Genomic DNA, 24,105 nt, shown 5'->3' on the forward strand with positions numbered 1-24,105 from the left:
AAAAAAAAAAAAAAAAAAAAAAAAAAAAAAAAAAAAATCCAAGAAACACTTTGGCCAACACCCAGAAAAATACCGAAAAAAAAACAGAGAAAAATACCCAAGCCAAGAGAATTAGGGCTCTGATACCATGCCAAAATAGCGATTTGGTCTGAATGACTCTCCTTGTGAGAGTTACTTTGATTATATAGAGACTGTTACCCATTACAAGGCTGGAAAATCAGCCATTACAAAGGAAAGAATAAAGCTATACAAAATAAGAATAAAGCCTACCAAATTATATAATATATAATTCTAAATATAGTTTGGATTAAATAAGGTAGCAAAATCTAACACAAATCGAGCCGTCTAATTTGTTAACATATAGACCAATTACATACCTTCACAACATAAAGACGTGAGCTTTCCTAAGAAAGCTAAGTCTTTCCATGAAACTCCTTCTAGTCTCTCACCATCCAACGCAAAATATTACAAAATGTCCCAACAACACACACTAACACACATGATTATGATAATACATCTACAAGCATATACTCTATCAAACCTCGTGAAATCAAAATGAAAAGCTTTGAGATCTTACCCTTGTAGCCTTGGATAACTCATCCAAACTAGAAAGCTCATTCCTTTTCCATTCTCTCTCTCTCTCTGGGTTTTTGGAGCAGTGGGGAATGAAGGCTGAAGGTTGGCTAGGGTTTTTAAACCTTGATCCCTGTTCTTTCGTCGTTTGGACTTATCTAATTCACATGCAAGTTGTTTTCATTGAACAACTTGTGTCCCGTTCGAATGGTAGTTTCAAATTATTTAAAAATGTGGCCTCTTATGTGGCACATTCGAATAGTGTTCAAACGGGTTATTTCCTTTGAAAGATTTGTTTCGCCAGAACGCGGATCGAGTTGTTTGAATGCGACACTTGATCCAAAACTCGCAAGTGTTATGAACTCCCTTTTTTCCTTTGTTTTCATAATCATTAGTCTAATCCTCATATTATTATTACCTCTATATAATTACTATCCTAAATTCTCTTTCGTAAGTATTATTATGTTTTTCTTTTAAATTCGAGGTGTTACAAAGTACGTCCAACTGAAAATCCTATCCACCATTATTGTAGTGTGCTTAAGAGGGAGATGAAGGTTTGTGATGAGTGATCACACTATAGGAATGGTGCACCCTCACACACATCATATTCTCCCATGGTGATAGATTCCCTTGGAAATGTCTGTTCACGCTGAAATAAAGTGGGGGAGATAATGAAGGTTCACAAAGGGTTATATCTCAAAGGATGCAACTCTTGAAGGAGTTTCAACTTTTAGAAAGGGGCACGAATGCATCTATAAAAGGGTGCAATTAATGGTGTAGGGTATGATCTAACCTTTCTCTCTTAACAGTATTCTCCCATGTGATGAACACTCTGACGAAAAAAAATTTCACCATTTTTTTCAAGATTCTACGTAGTCTAGTCAAGTTGAACAAAGTAATAAGTTATTTTAGTTTAATTTATGAGTCTTTTCAAACAAGTGGGGGTGTATATCCCAAATGGGTTTGATAGTGATCGATTACTATTTCAATTTAAGAGACGAAGAAAACTTAGTAAAAAAATTCACCACAAGCTTGGGTCAAACTCAACGTGTTCCGTACAGTCACTCGTTATTTTATTGACCAAAACACCCTTGTCGTTGATACAAATTAATGAAAACGAGCTTCAATTTTTATTGGTTTGTAAAAGATGAGCTACTGTTGGGAGTGAATCCAAGAAGGGTGAGCTCCACGGCATAAAGCCATAAACAACGCAAAGGTTTGCACTAAGCATTACTTTAATTGATTAGATTGTTCTCCGGAAAGAAGAACAAATAAATAATGGCCGGTTGTTCTTTGAGAATCGTGCTATATATATATATATATTAATTAAGCTTTGGCCCCATTGTTTTGTTGCGCATTGTGAATCTCTTATGATAACACATCGCGTATAATGTTGAATCCCACGTGTTGATTGGTATAGATTAATAATTTTTATTGAACTTTATCTGGTTTTATACCATTACAGGGGGCTTTTTGCGGGACCTAATCAAACGTTTCTTCTTTGGGAAATCAAGTTCAGCGTTTTCGCCCAGGTCTCATAATCTTTTTACTTTATTTATCGAGACCCAGGACATATTTTTGAGATTTTCATGTCATGGCCCACAGGTTTATTTAAATTTGCTCCACTGCCTCTGTTCCCAATAAGTATTCATGTTCTTTGAGGCCGTGGTTGAGCCACGTATATGGAGTGGAATAAAGCGGGAAGATAATGAAGGTGATCGCAAAGATTGGCCTCACAGTCTTCGGAGAAGGCAATAAAGTAGTAATATATGATAGACCCACGTCGCCCAATAAGGATACAAAGAATAAGCCCTTGAAGTTGTAGGAAAATTGATTTTTTTTTATTCACAAACGGCCTGTGTTTTTTGTATGGGGATTTTGTTTTGTATTTTTGTGATGTATAGTGTAGGGAATTTTATGAGGCTGTGGAGCTTGCATGTGGTGTGAAGGTACTGCAACTAAAGTTTGGTTGTGTGGTTCTGTTTCTCGGTGTGGCCTAGCCGAAACAGGAGATCCTCTCATGGTGGTATTGGCACCTCTCTCTCTCTCTCTCTCTCTCTCTCTCTCTCTCTCTCTCTCTCTCTTACAGTGTATGTACTGATGGCTGTTTTAGGTTTTCTGTATTTTCTAAAATCTCTTTGATTTTTCTTTGATAGGTATATGGTGGGTGCATGTACTGTTGCTTGTGCTAAAGAATTGAATATGTATATGTATATGTGGATGTGAATGTATATAGAAGAATGGGTTTTTCAAATTGTTTTTACTTCTTAAGAATTGATTAAATATGCTTTATCCAATTGTGTTGGTGGTGAAGGTGCATGCATCTGTTGTTGGCTTTTATAAAATTCGTATACTGAAGTACACTAGTTTTGTGCCCGGCAGTATATTTCTCAATTGTATTTGTCAAGCTGAGGTGTTGATCTTGATGAAAAGTTAGGTTTCTTTTATGTGCTTGGACCCCTAAAAAAAGTTTTTGATTCAAAATGGTAACGGTGGAAGTAAGAGACTGTAATAGAAGTCGGAGAATTCCTCCATTTCTTGGATGTGTATGTTCCGGTCTTCATGCAGCTCTAGGTGGATAGTAATGGAGGGTTCATCTGAGTCTTGTTGGCAGAAGTCTTACAGTGTATGTACTAATGACTGTTGGGTTTTCTTTATTTTCTAAAAATCTCTTTGATTTTTCTTTGATAGGTATATGGCGGGTGCATGTGGTGTTGCTTGTGCTTAAGAATTTAATATATATGCGGATGTGAATGTATATCAAATAATGGGTATTGTAAATTGTTTTTACTTCTTAAGAATTGATTAAATATGCTTTATCCAATTGTGTTGGTGGTGAAGGTGCATCTGTTGTTGGCTTTGCTGAAATTCGTATACTGAAGTACACTAGTTTTGTGCCCGGCAGGATATTTCTCAATCGTAATTGTCAAGCTGAGGTGTTGATCTTGATGAAAAGTTAGGTTTCTTTTATATGCTTGGACCCCCAAAATGTGTTTTTGATTCAAAATGGCAATGGTGGAAGTAAGAGACTGTAATAGAAGTCGGAGAATTCCTCCATTTCTTGGATGTGTATGTTCCGGTCTTCATGCAGCTCTAGGTGGATAGTAATGGAGGGTTCATCTGAATCTCCTTGGCAGAAGTCTGATAGTTCTAGGGGATTGAATAGTTCTGGACTCTCAGACAGGAACCGGAGGCTTCTTCGAGTCAACAGAACTGGCTTGTCGGGTGATGCATCACATGATTCTGTGCTTAGAAAGGAGAGAGGTAGGGTCGCGTTGGCTCACACTGATCATCTCAAAAACCAGGGTGGTTTGTCTGGAGTTTTTGAGGATGAGGTAGCAGTTGACCCTTTTGTCCATGCCATAGAATGGGGTGATGTTAGTTTGAGGGAGTGGTTGGACAAACCAGATCGATCTGTTGATGTCTTTGAATGCTTGCACATATTTAGGCAAATTGTGGAGATTGTTAATGTAGCACATTCCCAAGGAATTGTTGTTCATAATGTGCGGCCTTCTTGCTTTGTGATGTCCTCTTTCAACCATGTCTCCTTCATTGAGTCTGCATCTTGTTCGGATTCTGGTTCTGATTCTTTGGAGGATGGGTCAAATAGCCAAAATGTGGAGGTTAAGAATTCATCCTCTTCCTTTCCCCATGGTGCAAATCAACAAAGAAGTAGCTTAGAAAGTGAAGTTTTTCAATCCATGGCAACACCAACTAATGCTTTATCAGACACTACTTGCATGCAGTCAAGCTCAGTCTATACAGCACGTGTAGCATTAATGGAAGAGACTGAAGAAAATAAAGACAAAGATAGGGGGAAAGTTGAAGAAGTAGAAGAAAAGAAGCAACCATTTCCAATGAAACAGATATTGGTCATGGAGAACAATTGGTATACTACCCCCGAGGAAGTTGCTGGTTCTCCAAGTTCCTGTGCTTCAGACATATATCGGTTGGGGGTTCTTCTCTTTGAGGTTCGTAAAGAAATTCTCAAACTCTATTAAATGTTCAAAATTTGAAATAGGATTTTCAGTTTTTGTTTCATTTATTTCATTCTTGTAATTAAAAGTGAGAGTTCAATTGAAGTGATACAGCTCTTTTATGTTTCTTTTTCTTCTATGCACTGATGTGATAGTTCTAATTTCTGCAGTTATTTTGTCCATTAAGCTCTAGAGAAGAAAAAAGCAGAACTATGTCTAGTCTGAGACATCGAGTTCTTCCTCCTCAACTGTTGCTGAAGTGGCCAAAAGAAGCTTCATTTTGCTTATGGTTACTGCACCCTGAGCCAAGTAGTCGGCCAAAAATGGGGTAATTTTATCTCACAAAATGCATTTTACACATCCATGCCCCTTTTTTTTTTTTCTTTTTTTTTTTTTTTTTTTTTTAATTTTTTAATTTTTTTATGTTTCCAGTGCTTTAAGTCTTTTTTTGACATGCTGAAAAGGTAGATACTGGAATGACTTTTCAAATTAGAGAAGACCACTCGGGATAGAACAAGAAAAATCAGATTTGTAATCTACATGATGCTTAATCATATAACAAAAATGAAATGTCTATGCAATGATGTTTACAGAAATGTAGTTGGAGTTGGATTTTTTTTGTTTTTTAACATGGAACTGTGTCTCTTTTATTTTATTTTTGATAAGTAAACTATGTAGTTTTATATCAGTAAAAATCAATGTATGCTTTGATGGTGGGGAAATAGGCTATAGATTGGGGAAGATGATTCCGGAATTAAGTTTCAAAAAGAAGTCATAGGACAGTTTGCTAGTAAATTTTTTTTTTTTCCTAGATGAGGCGATGCTAGATTGCATTTGGGTGAATAATTCACCATTTTGAGGAATATCTTGATTAATTTTAGATTAAATAATTGTCTATCCTTTTTAGAATATCAACTATCCATCAACTTCCTTGCATTGGAAGGGAGAATGTCAACAAATTGAAATCCTTGTGTACATAATCTGAAAGAATGTAATCGATATTCACATGCATTTTATTGCATATATTAATATTTCAATTTTTTAATGACGATCACATTATTGTCAATTGGATTGAATACCTCTCTTTGTGAGGGTTCTCGGATTATATAGAAAATAAATCGGTAATTACAATGCTAGATATCAGCAATTACATGATTCTAGGAAACTAAATAAGGTAACTATAATCAACCTATAATTATAGAATATCTACAGTTATAATTTTTTTTTGATAAGTAATAATTCATTAAGCGCAAAGGGGCTCTTTTTTTCATGCCAAAAGCGAATATGAGACCCCTTATCCACCTCAAAACGCAAGTACTTGGCTAAATTATCCCACCCCCTTCGGATAAACTTCCAAACACTCACACTATAAGACCCCGTTGCCGGTAATGAACTCCACCCTCCCCTCACACTCCCATACTTCACCTCAATCACCAATCTCCAAAAAGCATCACGTTCCTGCGAAAACCTCCATATCCACTTCCCCAATAAGGCTTGATTAAACTTAATAATATTACGAACTCCCAATCCGCCTACCTTGATTGGAGAACAAACCCGATTCCAATTGACTAAATGAAATTTAGTCTCATCCCCCAAACCACTCCACAGTAACTCCCTTCGAAGCCGCTCCAATTTCTTGGCTACACTTATAGGAATGGGAAACATAGATAAAAAATAAGTAGGAATGCTGGACAGTGTACTATGAATCAACGTCACCCTGCCACCCTTGGATAGATAGAGCTTTTTCCAACTAGCCAACCTTTGCTCTACCTTCTCAATAACCCCATTCCAGATAGAAAGAGATTTAAACGACGCCCTCAGCGGCAGACCCAAATATGTCATTGGCAAAGACCCAATTCTATAACCCAGAATATGTGCCAAGACTCCACATCATCCACTTCACCAATTGGGACCAATTCGGATTTGCCAAGATTAATCCTCAACCCTGACACCGCTTCAAAACATAAGAAGGTACACCTCAAATTTCGAACATGTTCAGCCTGTGCCCCACGGAAAATTAATGTATCATCAGCAAACATCAAATGATTCACCACTAAAGCTTCATTATCCCTGATGCCCACCGAGAAACCAGACAACAAGCCTTGGAGCATAGCCTCATTCAATATCCTACTAAGCGCTTCCATAACCACTACAAACAGCAAAGGAGAAAGAGGATCACCTTGTCTAATCCCCCTCGAGTTCTGGAAGAAACCTGTCGGCGCACCATTAACCAAAATGGAAAATTTTACAGAAGAAACAAAATTTAATCCATTTCCTCCACCTCTCCCCAAACCCACACCTTTGAAGCATGTAGAGTAAAAAATCCCAGTTCACGTGATCATATGCTTTCTCCAAATCCAACTTGCATAATAACCCCGCCTCCCCCAACCGCAACTGGCTATCTAGGCATTCATTGGCAATAAGAACTGAGTCCGGGATTTGCCGACCACCAATGAAGGCATTCTGAGAGCTCGAAATTAATTTCCCCAACACCTATTTGAGCCTGTTAGCAAGGACCTTAGAAATCATTTTGTAGACCCTTCCCACCAAACTGATAGGCCTAAAGTCCATAAGCTCCTCCGCATCTACCTACTTAGGGATAAGGGAGACAAAAGTTGCATTCAAACTTCTCTCGAACTGGCAGCTATTATGAAATTCTGAGAAAACTGCCATAATATCTTGTTTGAGAACAGCCCAACATTTCTGAAAGAAAGCCATAGAGAAACCATCTGGGCCTGGAGCCTTATCCCCGTTCATCTCCCGCACCACCTCCCATACCTTCTGCTCCTCAAATACACGTTCCGACCAGAGGCACTCATCTACATCAATGGAAGAGAAAGAAATCCCGTCCACCCTAGGCCTCCACGAACACTGCTTGGTGTACAAAGTGTCATAATAATTGACAATGTGCTTCTTAATCGCCACCGGATCCGTAGACATAGCCCCATTAATCCTCAGAGCTCCCACATGATTGTACCTCTGATGCGAATTTGCCACCCTATGAAAGAATTTAGTGTTATTATCTCCTTCTTTCAGCCACAAAGCCCGAGATTTTTGCCTCCAATTAACCTCCTCAAACAGGAGTTTTTTTCCATTTCCATGATCATGTCAGACTTCCGTACCTGCTCCTCCTCCATAAGCCCCCGAGACTCCTCTAAACCCTCTAACTCATTAATACCTTCCAATAACTCCTCCTCCTTCCCCACATCACCGAAAACCTCTTCATTCCACTTCTTCAAATCTGGCTTTAAAGCTTTCAACTTTTTCGCCAACACATAACTTGGCAAGCCTTGGAAATCATAAGACTCCCACCACCGTTGCACTTGTTCCACAAAACCATCGGATTTGAGCCACATGTTTTCAAATTTAAAATGTCTTTTTTCTTCTCTATGTGTTCCACAATCCAACAGCAAAGGGAAGTGGTCCGATAAAAGTCTAGGTAATCGTCATTGAGACACATTAGGGTAATGTTCTTCCCACTCCGGAGAAAGCAAAAACCTATCAATTTTAAACCATACCTGATTATTGGACCAAGTAAACTGCCCTCCATGCATAGGAATATCTACCAAGCTCTGCTCATGAATGAACTCCGAGAAGTCTTCCATAGTTGCAGTAAAACTCCCTGCTCCCGACCGCTCACTTGGAAACCGCACCACATTGAAGTCTCCCCCAAAACACCACGGCCTATCCCACTAACTCATCAGACCAGCCATCTCATCCCACAACACCCTCCTCTCCCCATCATCATTAGGCCCATACACACCCCCAAATGCCCACGAAAAATTATCCTCAGCGTTACGAAAAGAAATAGCTAAGGTATACCGTCCTACATATTCCTCCACCTTCTCCACCACCCTCCTATCCCACATAATCAGAATTCCACCTAACGCCCCACTAGCCCCCATATAACACCAATCCACATGTTGGCATCCCCACAAACTGCGAACCACCGCTCTATTAATGACTTCCATTTTTGTCTCCATCAAACACACCAAATCAACCTTCCAATCTCTAATGAGCCCTTTAATACGCAATCTTTTATCCAGCTCATTTAACCCCCTTACATTCCAAGATAGTATTTTAGGCTTCATTAACACACGTCACGCCCCTTCCTTTCCCTCTCCTTCTATTAGATTGCTCCCCTTTCTTGTCATAGTTAATGGAACAATCCAGCCGCTTAATCTCTCTTTGGCCTTTCACCCTTGAGACTGTGGTGACCATGGCCAAAGAATCAGCCAAGGATTGGGTCCTCCTGGCTTCAATTTGTTCAAACAATGCCAACTACTTATCTTCAAATTGGTCACATGACACACCTACTAATTTGTAATAGCCCTTCACCCTCTCCATCACCCATCTAGGAGACACATTCAAATTAGAATCCTTGTCCATCTCCACTGCCAAAGGCATAACCGAAATCGGGTCAATACCTTCCAAATCATCGCCTCCTCCACCTTCCACAATTTCAGAACTGAAACCGGATTGGATAACAATAGATGACATCTCTTTTAAGCCCTCCGGCTCTCTAGAATTACATGCATGAGAAAATTCCTCCCCACTAAACCATCCAACTCCCTTCCTCCCAACTTAAGTTCAAGCCTCTGACTAGGCTCAAGCTGGAACACCGGGTCTGGACTAATCGGATAAACGCTATCCTTTTCCCCCTCAGGTTCTTCGGTTACATCTCCACTAATCCCCAACTCTCCTATATTTTTTTCCGCAACCGCACGGCTCATTTCTTCCCCTATACCTTGGGTGAGAAGACCCGAAACTCCATTTTCTGCCACTGGTCCAGTAGACTTAACCCCCTCACAGCCAGGTTCCTCCATTTCAATCTCCTCCACAAAATCTTCCTCTTTCCTCTTCACTACCCACTCAGACCCTGTTACAGTGCGTGAATCCTGCCCAGTCAGAGAACTCAACCCTGCCACTTGCTCTTCAACAAGCCCGACCTTCCCAACTGCAGGAACCTCCTTCTCTATCTGCGCCGCCCTGTCCGGCTGGAGAACTGGCGCCAGAGGTTGCCGGGACACGTGCTTTATTTCAGAGCACATTTTCGGCAAACCTGTGGAACACGACCCTGCCAAGAGTACCCTAGGAGCACACCTTTGCTTCTCATCACCAGGTGAAAGACCGGGCTTCTCTGTTAGCACCCCCTTGTCCGGCTGAGGAGCCGGCACCAGCGGTAGCCGAGACACTTGCTGCCACTGTGTTGTCACCTTACGTGGCGAGCGTCTAGAATAAACACACGTGAGCTCACCATCACGTTTATCTGAGGAAATAGGGCCCTTGGATTTATAATGATCACCATGGGCTTTATTCCCCTGCCCTCCATCTTCTAGACCACCTGAACCCGTTTTTTCATTCCCGTAGCCCAACTCCAAAAAGCCCAACCACCTCTCAGCTTCTTCCTTAAAATTCTGAAGGAAAATCTTCAAATCCTTCAGATTCTTCGCTTCGTCCAGATTCTGTTTCAAACCGTTTCCCAAAATTGAACCAGCTGGCCGATTTGAAAACGTAACTCCCCTTCCTTCTGCGTGATCGCCGACCGCAAGTAAAGCTTCTTCCTTTTCTGGCTCCATTCAAATGACCTTACTGCCCTTGCCTTCAGCTGGAACCCCTCCTCCTTCCGACTTCTGTCCTCCTAACACCGTCGCATAGGACTGACCTTCCCGATGTAAACCAAGAGCTGTCGGTGCTGCTTTCGGTGCGGTCACGGGATTCCTTCCAACAACTGTCCTGCCGGCTTGTTGCTTTGCATGGTAGTTTGACAATTTTTGGAGTTGCACCCAGACATCTAGCCACCCCTTCCCATCACTACCTTCCGGGATCACCACGTAACTTCGCCGTCCTCCTCCACCATACTCTAACAATTCAATGAATTGGCCATGCTTGTTTTTTCTGCGCAACACCACATATACAGTGCTACCCATCCGAAACGTTCTCCACTTACCATTATCCTCTTTTCCCTTGGATAATCGTTCCACTGCTTGCATGAGCCAAACCAGGCTAGACCAGCCTAAAATAACCGCCCGGAACAAGTGTTGACTCCTCTCTGCCAGTCTAACCCCGCCACTAACCTCAGACAGGAATTCAAAGGACTTCGAATCCACATAGCAATAGCCAAGATAGCCCATACCGTTCCCGAGAAACTACCCGTCAAAACTCACTCCAAAATGTTACAGAATTCTGATTCTACTCCTCCACAACAATCCTCTACTTATTGGTAGCCGTAGCTCTAATACCAAAATTGATGGATCAAAACAAGTTATTAAGATTGAGACTAGGATACCATGGAGTGTTGACAGCTGGAGAAGGAATGAGAGAATATGAAAAGAATGTATGAGCACAATCCTGAAGTGGTTGGCTTCTCTAGTCTAGGATCATTGTTCTATTACTTATGTTCTTTTCTTTTTAGCTTTTTCACTATAAGTTATTGTTCTAGATTCTACAGCTATAATTAAGGCTAAATATATGGGGAATCAAATATTATATGCTTGCTGTATCTGACTAATATCCCCCCTCAAATTGATGCTTGAATCATCAATTTGCCCACAAAAAACTGATGTCGCTGTCAGGTCATGGCCTTCGTGAAGACGTCAGCAATATGGAGATTAGTAGAAACATAAGGAAGAGATATAACATGAGTGTCCACGGCTTCTCAAATAGAATGACAGTCTACTTCAATATGCTTGGTACGCTCATGGTAAACAGGATTAGCAGCTATTTGAATGACACTAGTATTATCAGCATGAAGAGGAGTAGAATCAGATTGAGAAAAACCAAGCTCATCCAGAAGCCCACGAAGCTAGACAATCTTAGAACAAGCAACAGACATTGCCCGGTATTCGGATTCAGTAGAGGATTTAGAAACACGATCTTGTTTCTTACTTTTTCAAGAGATCAAAGAATCACCAAGAAACATGCGCCAACCTGTGACGGACCGCCGAGTATCAGGACATTCAGCCCAATCCACATCACTATAAGCGACAAGGCGAAGTAGAGAGCCAGTTAGAAAGAACAACCCACGACCACGTGACCCCCAAAGATATCGAATAATACAGCGAACAATAGCTAAATGAAGGTGGCGTGGAGTTTGCATAAAATGGCTAACTTGTTGGATAGCGAAGGAAATATCAGGTTGAGTAATAGTCAAATAGTTCAAGCTCCCTACTAACTGTCGAAACACAGTGGGATCCGCAAGAAGATCACCCTCCTCACTTCGATATTTCACATTGACCTCCATAGGAGTATCCATCGAAGGCGAATCCTGAAGACCAGCCAGGTCAATCAAATCTTGGGCATATTTGTGTTGATTCAAGAATATACCTAAAGAATTCGTGTGTACTTCCAAACCCAAAAAATAAGTAAGAAGACCAAGGTCTTTCATATGAAAAGAAGCCTAAAGATTCTGCTTAAGGTGGGCAATCAAGTTGGAGTCAGTGCCAGTAATGACAATATCATCCACATATACAAGTAGAAGTACTAGACCAATCGGAGTATTGCACAGAAACAAAGAGGAGTCATATTGGCTTTGAACAAAGGAGAGGCAAAGCAAAGTAGACCTGAATTTTTCAAACCATGCTCGGGGAGCTTGCTTTAAGCCATAGAGAGACCGCTTAAACTTACACACAGCGGAAGACGAAGGAGAAATCAAACCCGGAGGAGGAGTCATGTAAATATCCTCTTTGAGATCACCATGAAGAAAATCATTTTTGACGTCCATCTGATGAAGTGGCCAGCCTTGGGAGGCGGCAATAGAAATAATAGTACGCACTGTAGTCATTTTCGCCACCGGAGTTATGTCTCCTCATAGTCCACCCCATATTCTTGCATGTTCCCAAGTGCAACTAAGCATGCCTTATACCTGTCAAGAGTCCAATTAGAGCGGAGCTTAACCAAGAAAACCCATTTACAACCAAAAATTGGTTCTCAATATATGCGACAAAGGTCTGAAAAACAAAGAGGACCTCAGATTGGCCCGAAGAAAATATACCAAAGTATACCGACTGAAATCATCAATGCATGTCACTAAATATTTATATCGAGTATGAAAAATTACAGGAGAAATGCCCCACATATCACTATGCACAATATCAAAGCATTTTGCAGCATGATTACCATGGGAAGGAAACGAAAGAGTTTTACTCTGACCAAGTTTGCATACAAAACAATCAAATGACAAGTTTTTAGAAACATGTTCTTTATTGCCTAACAAACCAGGATTTAACATACGAGAATGAATAACAGAGTTTGGATGGCCTAAACATTTGTGCCATACTTCACTCGAAGTATTAATTGTCATACAAGCCAAAGATAAACTACTAGGAATAGAAAATTGCAGTGGAAAGAGTCTGCCAACTTTAGGCCCCTTCGCGAGTATCTTCCCCGACACCTAATCCTGCACAAGACAACCATCATGAAAAAAATGGACATCACAGTTTTTCTCAACTAATTGGCCAACCGAAGTAAGATTATTAGACAATCCAAGAGAAATATAAACATCTTTGAATCAAGAGTTGATATTGCCTATTTCATTAATAGCTAAATGACTCTGATTAGCTACCTGAATTTTGGATGAACCATGATATGGACAAACATTGCACAATGTATCAGATGATTTGGTCATATGATTGGATGCAGCAGAATCAATAAGCCAAGACTTATGCGAAGTATTACCTTGAAGCCCTAAGGCGGAAAATGCTGACATAATCATCTGCTAGGCCATTTCAGGGGTAAGACTAAAGGATTCAGCTGCAGACAAAGAAGCCGAGGACATCCCTAGAGTAGAAGTGTTCACTGTAGCCTGATAAGTGGTAGTGTGACAATTTGGAGGCCGAGTGGGACATTCTTTGATAAAGTGGCCTTGTTTGTTACAGTAGTTGCAAACCTTCTTTGCACAGTTGGCGGCAATATGACCGTACTCCTTGTAGCTGAAACACTGGACCTTGCACATATCCTTACCCTTCCCTCTCCCGTAGGAGCAACGAGATTCGGGTTGGCATCTTGCTGGAAAGCAGCCTGTGTGAGAAGACGTTGCTCCTCGCGAAATAATTCTCCAAAACAAACATCCAAAGATGGTGAAGGATCCCGGTTCATTAAATTTGAGTGAGTAGCCTCAAATTCAGTGGGCAATTTCATCAGAAATTGATCTCTCTTGATCTGCTCATGAACAGCCTGAACAGCAGAGAGAGATGCAGTAGGTACCGTCGCATAAACCGCATTAGAAAATTCTCCCCATAAATTCTGAAAACCAGAAAAATATTCCTGAATGGAGAGATTGCCTTGAGTGTAACTAGCAATCTCATATTCCAACTGAAATTGACGTGCGGTATTATCCTGATGACAAACCTTCAGCAAGTACTCCCACATAGTTTTTGTAGTCTTATTGGCCCTTAAATTGAGCACAATAAGAGGATCAACAGACCCTAAAATCCAAAACATCACATGTGCATCCTTGACCTTCCACTTGGCCAACTCCTTAGGCTCCGTAGGTTCGGGATTAGTACCATCAATCTGGCCCCACAATTTTTTCCCCATAACAAATAAGCGAAACTGGAATTCCTACGCAGAGTAATTTTTTCCAGTAAAACGCACCCCAAAAGAATCACTAGAAGACATGATGAAACCCAACAAAATTGAATTAGAAAATATAAACCTGATTCACCAGAAACTCTTCTCCAGAACGTGTCAACAGACACAACCTCCAAAAATATGCACCTGAAACTCTCTTCCATGCTCACCGTACCAAAGAGATGATTTCAGTCACCGAACCTTCTCCTCCATGCTCACAGTAAGTATTCCAAATTTTGCCAACAGCACCAGAACCACACCAGCCCCAGAACAGAATTGCCAAACCTTCTGCCGACAGCACCAGAACAGAATCGCCGAACCAGAGAAATTGCACAGAACCACGGAAACAACACCAGAATCTGCCGACAGCACCAACCAAAACCAGAACCGCACTAGAGATCGACAACCAGCAAAGATTCGTAACCAAACAGAATCAACAGCCCAGTCCCAACCCAACAGAAACTGCCGAATAGCAGTTGAACACACACCGAAAACTCAATAGAAACAAACACCCACCGGAACCCAACAGAAATTGACAAATAACAGTTTAACACCCACTGGAAACCCAACAGAAAATGCCGACAGTCATTAAACACCAGAAACTGCCGACTACCCTAAAACTGCCGCTACCTAGAAAACCCTAGACCAACCCTCAGCCGCTACCCACAGAAAAATATCAAAAATCAAACTTAGAACAACCCTAATTTAGCTCTGATACCATGTCAATTGGATTGAATACCTCTCTTTGTGAGGGTTCTCGGATTATATAGAAAATAAATCGGTAATTACAATGCTGAATATCAGCAATTACATGATTCTAGAAAACCAAATAAGGTAACCATAATCAACCTATAATTACAGAATATCTACAGCTATAATTAAGGCTAAATATATGTTGAATCAAATATTATATGCTAGCTGTATCTGACTAACAATTATCACTTTCTTTCCTTGAAAATGTAATCAATAAAATCCTCTCCTTTTATACAATCACTTAATTGGTTTCTTTCCTTGAAAAGGTAATCGATGAGAGTATGGAGTCTATGTAGTCTTCAGTTATTTTTCTGTTGCATTTCAGAAATCTCACTCTAACTTCCCAAGTATTCAGTATATGATCTGCTATCATTGACTTATTTCCATGGAATCATTAATGGTTAAGAAGAATGAAGGTGACATATAAATTCATTTTTTACTTGTAATTGAACTTTACGATATAAAGTTTCATAGTCTTACTTTTTGTTCCATGTGTAGCAGCGATTTGTTACAGAGTGAGTTCCTTAATGAACCGAGGGATGATTTAGAAGAACGTGAAGCGGCAATTGAGCTTAGAGAAAGAATAGAGGAGCAAGAGTTGTTGCTGGAATTCCTTTTGCTTATACAACAAAGGAAACTGGAAGCTGTTGATAAGTTACAAAATTCCATTTCTTTTTTGTGTACTGATATTGAAGAAGTTATGACGCAGAAAACAATTCTTCAGAAAAAGGGTGGCTCATGCCCAGAACTGGGGAAGGATGATCATTTAGTTTCAATTCTTCCATCAATGAATATTGTTGATAGTGATGATTCTGCTAGCTCGGGGTCTAGAAAACGATTTAGACCAGGAATGCAGATTCAGAACATAGAGGAATGTGATGATAATCTAGTTGATAGTCAGAAGTCAGATGCACTCGGTGAAACTAATGGAAGCTTTCTTTCAAAAAGTTCTCGGTTAATGAAGAACTTTAAGAAACTGGAGACTGCATACTTTTTGACAAGATGCAGGCCAATCAAGCCCACAGGGAAACCATTGAGCAGACATTCACCATTAAGTAGTGATGGTAAGGAGTCTATTGTTGTAACTGAAAGAAGTTCCGTTAATAATTTAGCATCGAAGGAGCTGCATAATGAGGGTAGACAAAGTGGTTGGATAAATCCATTCCTTGAAGGTTTGTGCAAGTATCTATCTTTCACAAAGTTAAAAGTTAAGGCAGACTTGAAGCAAGGGGATCTGTTAAATTCTTCCAATCTTGTATGCTCTCTCAGTTTTGATCGTGATGGAGAGTTTTTTGCCACGGCTGGTGTAAATAAGAAAATTAAAGTATTTGAATGTGACACAATCATAAATGAAGATCGTGATATACACTATCCTGTCGTTGAAATGGCTAGTAGATCAAAGCTAAGCAGCATATGTTGGAACAGTTATATCAAAGGCCAGATTGCTTCGAGTAACTTTGAAGGTGTTGTGCAGGTAGTTATAACCTTACATTCCATTCCATTCTTCAGCTTTCTATTACATTGTTGTAACTCACTTATCATGTTCAGGTATGGGATGTGACAAGAAGTCAAGCACTAACGGAAATGAGAGAGCATGAGAGGCGTGTATGGTCCATAGACTTCTCATCAGCAGATCCAACAATGTTGGCCAGTGGGAGCGATGATGGTTCTGTTAAGCTATGGAGTATCAATCAGGCAATTCTATTTTTGCACTTGGTGGATGTCAGCTTTGAAACTAAACGTACTGCAGTCATATCATTGCATGATGTGTATATTTACTTCTGGATATATGATAAGTTTTTCTCTTACATGGGTTGCTACTGCAGGGAGTCAGTATTGGAACCATAAAAGCAAAGGCAAATGTCTGCTGTGTTCAGTTTCCCTTGGATTCTGGTCGTTCCCTTGCATTTGGTTCAGCAGATCATAGAGTTTATTACTATGATCTCCGTAACTTGAAAATTCCTCTGTGCACATTAATTGGACACAATAAGACTGTGAGTTACGTCAAATTTGTAGATCCAATGAATATTGTTTCTGCGTCCACGGATAACACTCTGAAGCTTTGGGATTTGTCAATGTGCGCATCTCGGGTTATTGACACTCCACTCCAATCATTCATAGGACACATAAATGTCAAGGTACATTCACTCATCATACTATATTGGGCAACTGCATTCATACGTGGCAAAGTATTGTTCTCTCCACTGAGTTATTTAATTATCTTTTTTTTGATAAGTAATTGCAATTTATTAAAAAGCGCAAAGGGGCGCAACTCTTATACACGGGAAGTATACAAGAGAACCCCTAAAAGGGACGAACAGAGAATAAATTTAAAAAGTCTACATAAGTAAAAACACTCAAACTATGATGGGGCGCTATCCAAAAATATAATGTATTGAGCAACCACTTCCGTAGCTCCACCATAGATGTCTCTACATCATCAAACACTCGAGCATTCCGCTCTCTCCAAATACACCACAGCAAGCACAGAGGAGCTAACCGCCAAGCCTCTTTAGCATGACCACACCCAATCGCCGCCCTCCAACTATTCAACAACTCCAACACTGTTCGTGGCATAACCTACTCAACCCCAAATAAAATAAGAACGTAGCTCCAAAGATCCCGGGCGACTTCGCAGTGAAGCAACAAGTGATCAATAGACTCCCCACTCTTCTTACATAAACAACACCACTCAATTACTATAACATTCTTCTTACGCAAGTTATCATGCGTCAATATTTTGCCCAAAGTAGCTGACCATACGAAGAAAGCCACCCTTGTTGGAGCCTTAACACGCCAAATATTCTTCTAAGGAAAATATGAACACATGGGTCATCTTTCCTAATAAGCTCTTTGTAGAAGGATCTCACCTCAAATGCACCTTTTTTAGAGGGATTCCACACTAACCTGTCACCCTCTCCATGTCGAGCCGAAGTGGAGTATAGTCGATCAAAGAAAGAAAAGACCACTAAATTATACCATTATGAACCACCAAATTATCCGCCACCATTGCATCTTTTTTCCTTCCTATACTAAAAAGATCTGGAAAGCATTGCTTCAAGGATCTATCCCCACACCACCAATCTTGCCAAAAACTAATATTTGATCCATTCCCCACTTCAAAACGAACAAAGTTGCGAAATTTCTCCCGCCCCCTCCCTATATGTTTCCATACACCACTCCAAAAGAACCCGATACCTCTTTTGAGCACCACCCACCCTTTAAACTCTCAAATTTGGCATCAATCACCAAACGCCATAAAGCCTCTCTCTCCCTACCATATCTCCACAACCACTTACCCAAGAGTGCTTGATTGAACTGGATGAAATTGTGAACTCCCAACCCACCGGCATGCAATGGTGTACAAATCTTGTTCCAATTCACTAGATGAAATTTGGTCTCGTCACCAATGCCACCCCAAAGAAAATCCTTTTGAATTTTATCAAGAAGATTAGCCAGCCTCATTGGAATAGGAAACAAAGGTAAGTAATATGTGGGGATGTTGGAGAGCGTACTATTAATAAGAGTCAACCGGGCACCCTTCGACAAATACATCCGCTTCCAACCCGCCAACCTCCTTTCAATTTTTTCAATAACACCATTCCAAATAGAGGTGGACTTGTAAGAAGCACCCAACGGCAAACCCAAGTAAGTCATAGGCAAAGAAGCAACCCGACATCCAAGAAGATTAGCCAACCTTTCGACATCCTCTACTGCACCAATTGGAACAATTTATGATTTTCCTAAATTAATTCTCAAACCAGAAGCTGCCTCAAAGCCTAAGAAGATACATCTCAGATGTCGAATTTGTTCTTCTTGAGCACCACAAAAGATCAATGTGTCATCAGCAAACAGCAGGTGATTTACAACTAAGGCCTCGGAATCCTTGGAACCCAGTCAAATTACCCTGCTCCAATGCGGCAGTCAGCATCCGACTCAAAGCCTTCATAACCACCAAACAACAGAGGAGAAAGAGGATCTCCTTGTCGCAAACCACGAGAGCTACTAAAAAAACCCGACGGGGTTCCATTTACAAGAATAGAAAATCTTACCGTAGAAATACAAAAACGTATCCAATCCCTCCATTTCTCCCCCAAACCACATCTCTGCAGCAAATAAAGCAAGAATTCCCAGTTCACATGATCATAAGCCTTCTCCAAATCTAGCTTACACAGGAGTCCAGGTTCCCCCGATCGAATATGACTATCCACACATTCATTTGCAATAAGCACAGAGTCTAATATTTGTTGACCACCAATAAACGCATTCTGAGTGTTGGAGATAATCTTGCCCACAACGGACTTAAATCTGTTTACAAGAACCTTTGAAATAATCTTGTAAATCCCCCCTACCAAACTAATAGGGCGAAAATCTCTCACATCCATGGCACCAGTCTTTTTAGGAATCAAAGAGACAAAAGTAGCATTCAAACTCTTTTCAAACTTGCCTCGAGCATGAAATTCTGCAAAAACATCCATAATGTCAGTTGTTAAAAAGTCCCAACACTTCTGAAAGAAAGCCGCAGTGAATCCGTCAGGACCCGGCGCCTTATCTCCATTCAAATCCCTAATAACATCCCACACCTCCTTCTCCTCAAACGCTCTTTCTAGCCAGATGCTCTCATCCGCATCAATGGATAAAAAAGATAGACCTTCCACCCTAGGCCGCCAAGAGCAATTCTCCAAGTACAGATTTTTGTAAAAATGAACTAAGTGCTCCTTAATCTCCGCAGGATTTTTGGAAATTATACCGTTAATATTCAGAGAATCCACTTGATTGAATTTACGGTGTGAGTTGGCCACCCTGTGAAAAAATTGTGTTCTTATCCCCCTCCTTTAACCACGAAGCTCTAGACTTTTGCCTCCAGCTAATTTCCTCAAAAAGAAGGGTCTTCTCCATCTCTCTCACCATATCTACCTTTCGAACTTTTTCATCCTCCTCTAGGCAACGGCGTTCTTCGATTAACTCCAGCTCTCGAATACCCTCGAATAATTCTTTCTTCTTCTTCCCTATATTACCAAACACTTCTTCATTCCATTTCTTCAGATCAGCCTTCAAAGCCTTCAATTTATTGGCCAAAACGAAGCTTGGCAAACCAGAAAACTCATAAGACATCCACCACTTTTTAACCTGCTCAACAAAACCCTCATATTTCAGCCACATGTTTTCAAACTTAAAATACCTGTTTCCTCCTCTAGATGTCCCACAATCCAATAACAAAGGAAAATGATCGGAGAAAAGTCTTGTCAATCTCCTCTGTGACACTTCAGGAAAACGTTCCTCCCACTCCGGAGAAATTAAGAACCTATCAATTCTAGACCAGATATGATCTTCCTGACCATTAGACCAAGTAAACTGACCATTTTCAAGGGATAGGTCCACCAAATTATGCATGAAAATGAAGTCTGAGAACTCTTCCATAGCTGCAGAGAAGCCAGCACCACTAGATCTCTCACTAGGAAAACGAACCACATTAAAATCTCCCCCAATACACCAAGGCATCTCCCACCAACTCATCAATCCAGCTAACTCAGCCCACAAATCCCTCCTCTCCCTGTCATCATTCGGACCATAAACCCCCCCAAAAGCCCAAACTATGTTATCTCCAGTGTTGCACAAAGAACAAGCGACAGTGTATCTACCTATACACTCCTCCACTTTCTCCACCACCCTTCTATCCCACATTAACAAAATCCCACCCGACGCTCCGTTGGCACCCAAGTAACACCAATCAACATGAAAGCAACCCCATAAACTTCGCACCACCTCCCTTGAGATAACTGCCATCTTTGTCTCCACCAAGCATACAATCTCCGCCTTCCAAACCCTTAGAAGCCCTCTAATCTCCAATCTTTTCTCGATCTCATTAAGCCCTCTAACGTTCCACGTTAAAATTTTAGGCGTCATATAAGCGAGATGGGCCCCTACCCTTATGCCTGCCTCTAACAGAATGAACCCCTTTCTTCTCATAATTAATAGACCAGGCCAGCCTATTTAATTCCCTCTGCCCTTTCACCCCTTTGCAGGCGAATACTTAGTCTTAGGTTCTGCCAAAGAGAGATCTCTGACCGCTTCAATCTCCTCAAACAAAGCCAACAATCTGTCCTCGAAACGACCACACGATAGCCATTGGATTGGATAAAACCTCTTAATTCTTTCCACCACCCATCTAGGCGACACCCTCTGCCCGCCTACACCTTCCACTGCCAGTGGAGTAATAACTATCGGCTCAAAACTCTCTAACTCCGCCTCACCATCCCTAACCTTGTCTTGAAGCAAGAGGCCTTCAAGATTATGCTCTAACAAAATCGAAGAACAATCTAAATGAGCACCCTCCTCAGCCACCACGCTTTTAAAAGAAGACCTACTCTCCATTTTGTCTCCTGATCCTTCCTAGATGCAATTCTCCACTATAGGTCCCCCTGAAATTGCTTCTGATTCGATACCCACTTTACCTTGCTTTGTGGAAAAAATCACCAGCTCAAGACTGCCTTTTTCCTACCTCTGAGTCACTAAATCCACACCAAACCCTGAACTACCCAGTCCAACACACAACTGCGAACTAGTTACCTGAGGAGCCAACAAAAGGCCTCCACCCTCTGCCGACAAAGCCATGCTGATTCCATTTCCAACGACAGAATCCCTTTCTCCTAAATGAGTGGACTCTCTAGCTACAGAAGAACCGAACCCAGACTGACGAGAGCCGTCTGATTCCAGCCCAAGAAGAGAAACTGCTAACTCCTCCGACTGTCTATCAACTAACTGCAAGTCTTTCGGCTCTCCTACCCCACCACCCAGCACCTCCTTGGACGCCAGAGGGGTGTCCTCTTCCCCAATCATCGAAGAAACCGCCTCCTTCTCCCTGCTCTGACTCGTTCCTGCATCCGGTTTGGTCTGCCCCGGCTTAACTTTCCAAACAGCCGAAGAAAGCTGGTTCCGTATCTTCCGACGCTGATAGACCCGGCCAGGAAAACCTGGTCTACACGTAGACCTCGAAACGGCCGAACCCATACCCAACGACTTCGACTGCACAGCAGAAGTAGAAGCGCCGGCGTCCAACGAGAACTGGCGAGTTGGAATAGGGCGCAGAACCGACCCAGCCTTGGACTTAAACAAAAACTTGGGCCTCTTGATGGGAAACTGCAAAGGAGCTTTACCTTTAGAAATATGGGCTGGCTTTGGTGGACCTTGGGTCAAAGAGGGTCTTTCGGGCACCAAGGAATTGGGCCGAGACAGACTGGAGCCCAAGGAATTGGACCTACCCATCAACTCAGCTTCCAACAAATGCAACCCTTTCAAACAATACCCGATTTCCTCATGCAACGTCTCCAACGTCTTCCTGATGCTACGCAGCTCGAGGCAATCACCGACGTGTGACTTGCGTGGTGCAGAGGGCAACATAGAGTGGCTAGAGCCCGCCCCCCTAACCCTTAGGCCTGATGCAGACTCACTATCCAACATAGTAGAGAATGAGTTTTGAATCTTCAACCCAGCAGGTTTCCCCGGAAAAACCTTCTCCCTTATCTAACTTCAGCCTAGCAGGTTTCGCCGGAAAATCCTTCACCAGCTTTTCTATCTTCAACCCAGCAGGTTTCGCCGTAGTCAAGTTTGCCGTTAAAACTGCTTGATCACGACAACCCTTCGCCGGAGACGTCGCCCAGGTCCGGGAATCTTCCTCCGTACAGGAATAAGGCGCCTTATCTTTCGGCAGAGAAGCTCTCAAAACTTCAGCATAGCTCCTCCTCATCTCAGAATGAGACTTAGGCTGTGACAAATTGCCAGCACGCAGACTATTGAAAGCTAAACGAAGCTCCTCCTCGAAACGCTTCCACCCTTCACCAAATTTTCCTTTAGGCACCAAGACAGAACATTTCCTTCTTCTCCCCTCATATTCTTCTATGGTCAGAAAGTAACCATGCCTATTTGCACACTGTTGCGCAAGAATCCGTGGAAAACCTGAGACGGATTGATTCCAGAACACTCTACAATCATGAACCGTAACCAAATCATGAAAAGACTTAAGCAACCAGGCAGCCTCATCTTTATCTATAAGAATGGACCTCATCACTCCTTTTCGTTTTTCATGAATCCTAATGCCTGTTAAGCCACCCACTACCGACAGAGCAAACTCCTTAGACTCTACTGACCACCACCGAGACATACCGAAGTAATATCACACATACATAAATAGAATAGAAAAGAATCATGAAAGAGTTCTTGTTCTTGTTATTATTAAATTGTTAGTTGGTGCAAGCAATTCTTAAAATAATCGAAGAAGGAAAAACATGTTAAGCACTTTAGATTAATTAAAAACTTTTGGTGTGGTTAGGTATTGGTTCTATAACAGCACCAACTGAAAGATTAAATTTGGTGCCACATACGTAAAAATTTTATGCTTATTGACCAACCTTATCACTGAAATTCCTGAAAGCTTCAGAGTTCTCCACCAACATTGACCAACGAAACTTGTGATTGTACTTCTTGATCATAAATATTTTGAATGAAAGCCTTAAATTAAGTATGGTTATCTAATGAATGGATATGTTGTAAGCCAAAAGAGTGGCACATGTCATATACAAGACGCATATGTTACAACACTCGCATAAGTTTTCCTTTTTATTTTTTACCCCTACTATAAACTTGAGTATACCTAAATAGATATTGATGATTCTTTTCCAACACACCAATGCACTGAATCCCACAAGAATGGTCACATAGTGCAATGTGGACCTGTTTAGTTTTGCTAATGTGGCAAATCATAGTTGGCTAAAAAATTTGGAATTTGTAGCACTGCATTGTATTTTAGAGAAGGACATGCAGATGTTTGAAGCACCTCAGTAATTATGAGGCCACTGGACTCTTTTCCTCTTATATGGTGCCTTGGCTCCTATAGAAGTGGCCTTAGGATAAGCACCTTGGTTGTTCTAGTGATGGGCACTGATGTGGTCGTAAGCGTATCAATAATAAATTAAATCACTCGCAATAGAATGAATCTTTGTAGGATAGGGTCTATGTGAGTGTATCGAACCTCAAGGATTGTAGGTTTGTGTTGTGTAAAGTATTCAAGATTAATTGTAATATAATTTAGAGGAGAAGTTGATTGTTTTTGTATCAATTATCACTAATATGCGCAAAAGTAAATGAGAATGTAGTAATGAGAAAGATAGAGTATTGATTTCACCAATAACCTCATAATAATGGTTAATTTCAATTATCAACGGAATAACATGAG

At 41.1% G+C, this 24,105-nt stretch overlaps 1 protein-coding gene across 6 annotated transcripts in view; it reads left to right on the plus strand.

Annotated features, from left to right (window-relative positions):
- The first annotated feature begins 2,075 nt into the window (after nt 1-2,075).
- The window catches only part of LOC133875730 (protein SPA1-RELATED 3), a 28,138-nt gene continuing 6,108 nt past the window's right edge, over nt 2,076-24,105 (plus strand). Inside the window, exons 1-7 of one of the 6 annotated variants that reach the window (XM_062313942.1) lie at nt 2,076-2,105; nt 2,179-2,599; nt 3,479-4,544; nt 4,721-4,878; nt 15,372-16,347; nt 16,422-16,568; nt 16,700-17,011. In XM_062313942.1, coding sequence (XP_062169926.1) covers nt 3,639-4,544; nt 4,721-4,878; nt 15,372-16,347; nt 16,422-16,568; nt 16,700-17,011 — 2,499 coding nt within the window. In that variant the 5' untranslated portion in view covers nt 2,076-2,105; nt 2,179-2,599; nt 3,479-3,638. The other 5 variants (XM_062313945.1, XM_062313947.1, XM_062313943.1 and 2 more) reach the window with 5 other exon arrangements.

This window comes from Alnus glutinosa, chromosome 8 (assembly GCF_958979055.1).
Source record: "Alnus glutinosa chromosome 8, dhAlnGlut1.1, whole genome shotgun sequence".
NCBI classification, from domain to species: domain Eukaryota; kingdom Viridiplantae; phylum Streptophyta; class Magnoliopsida; order Fagales; family Betulaceae; genus Alnus; species Alnus glutinosa.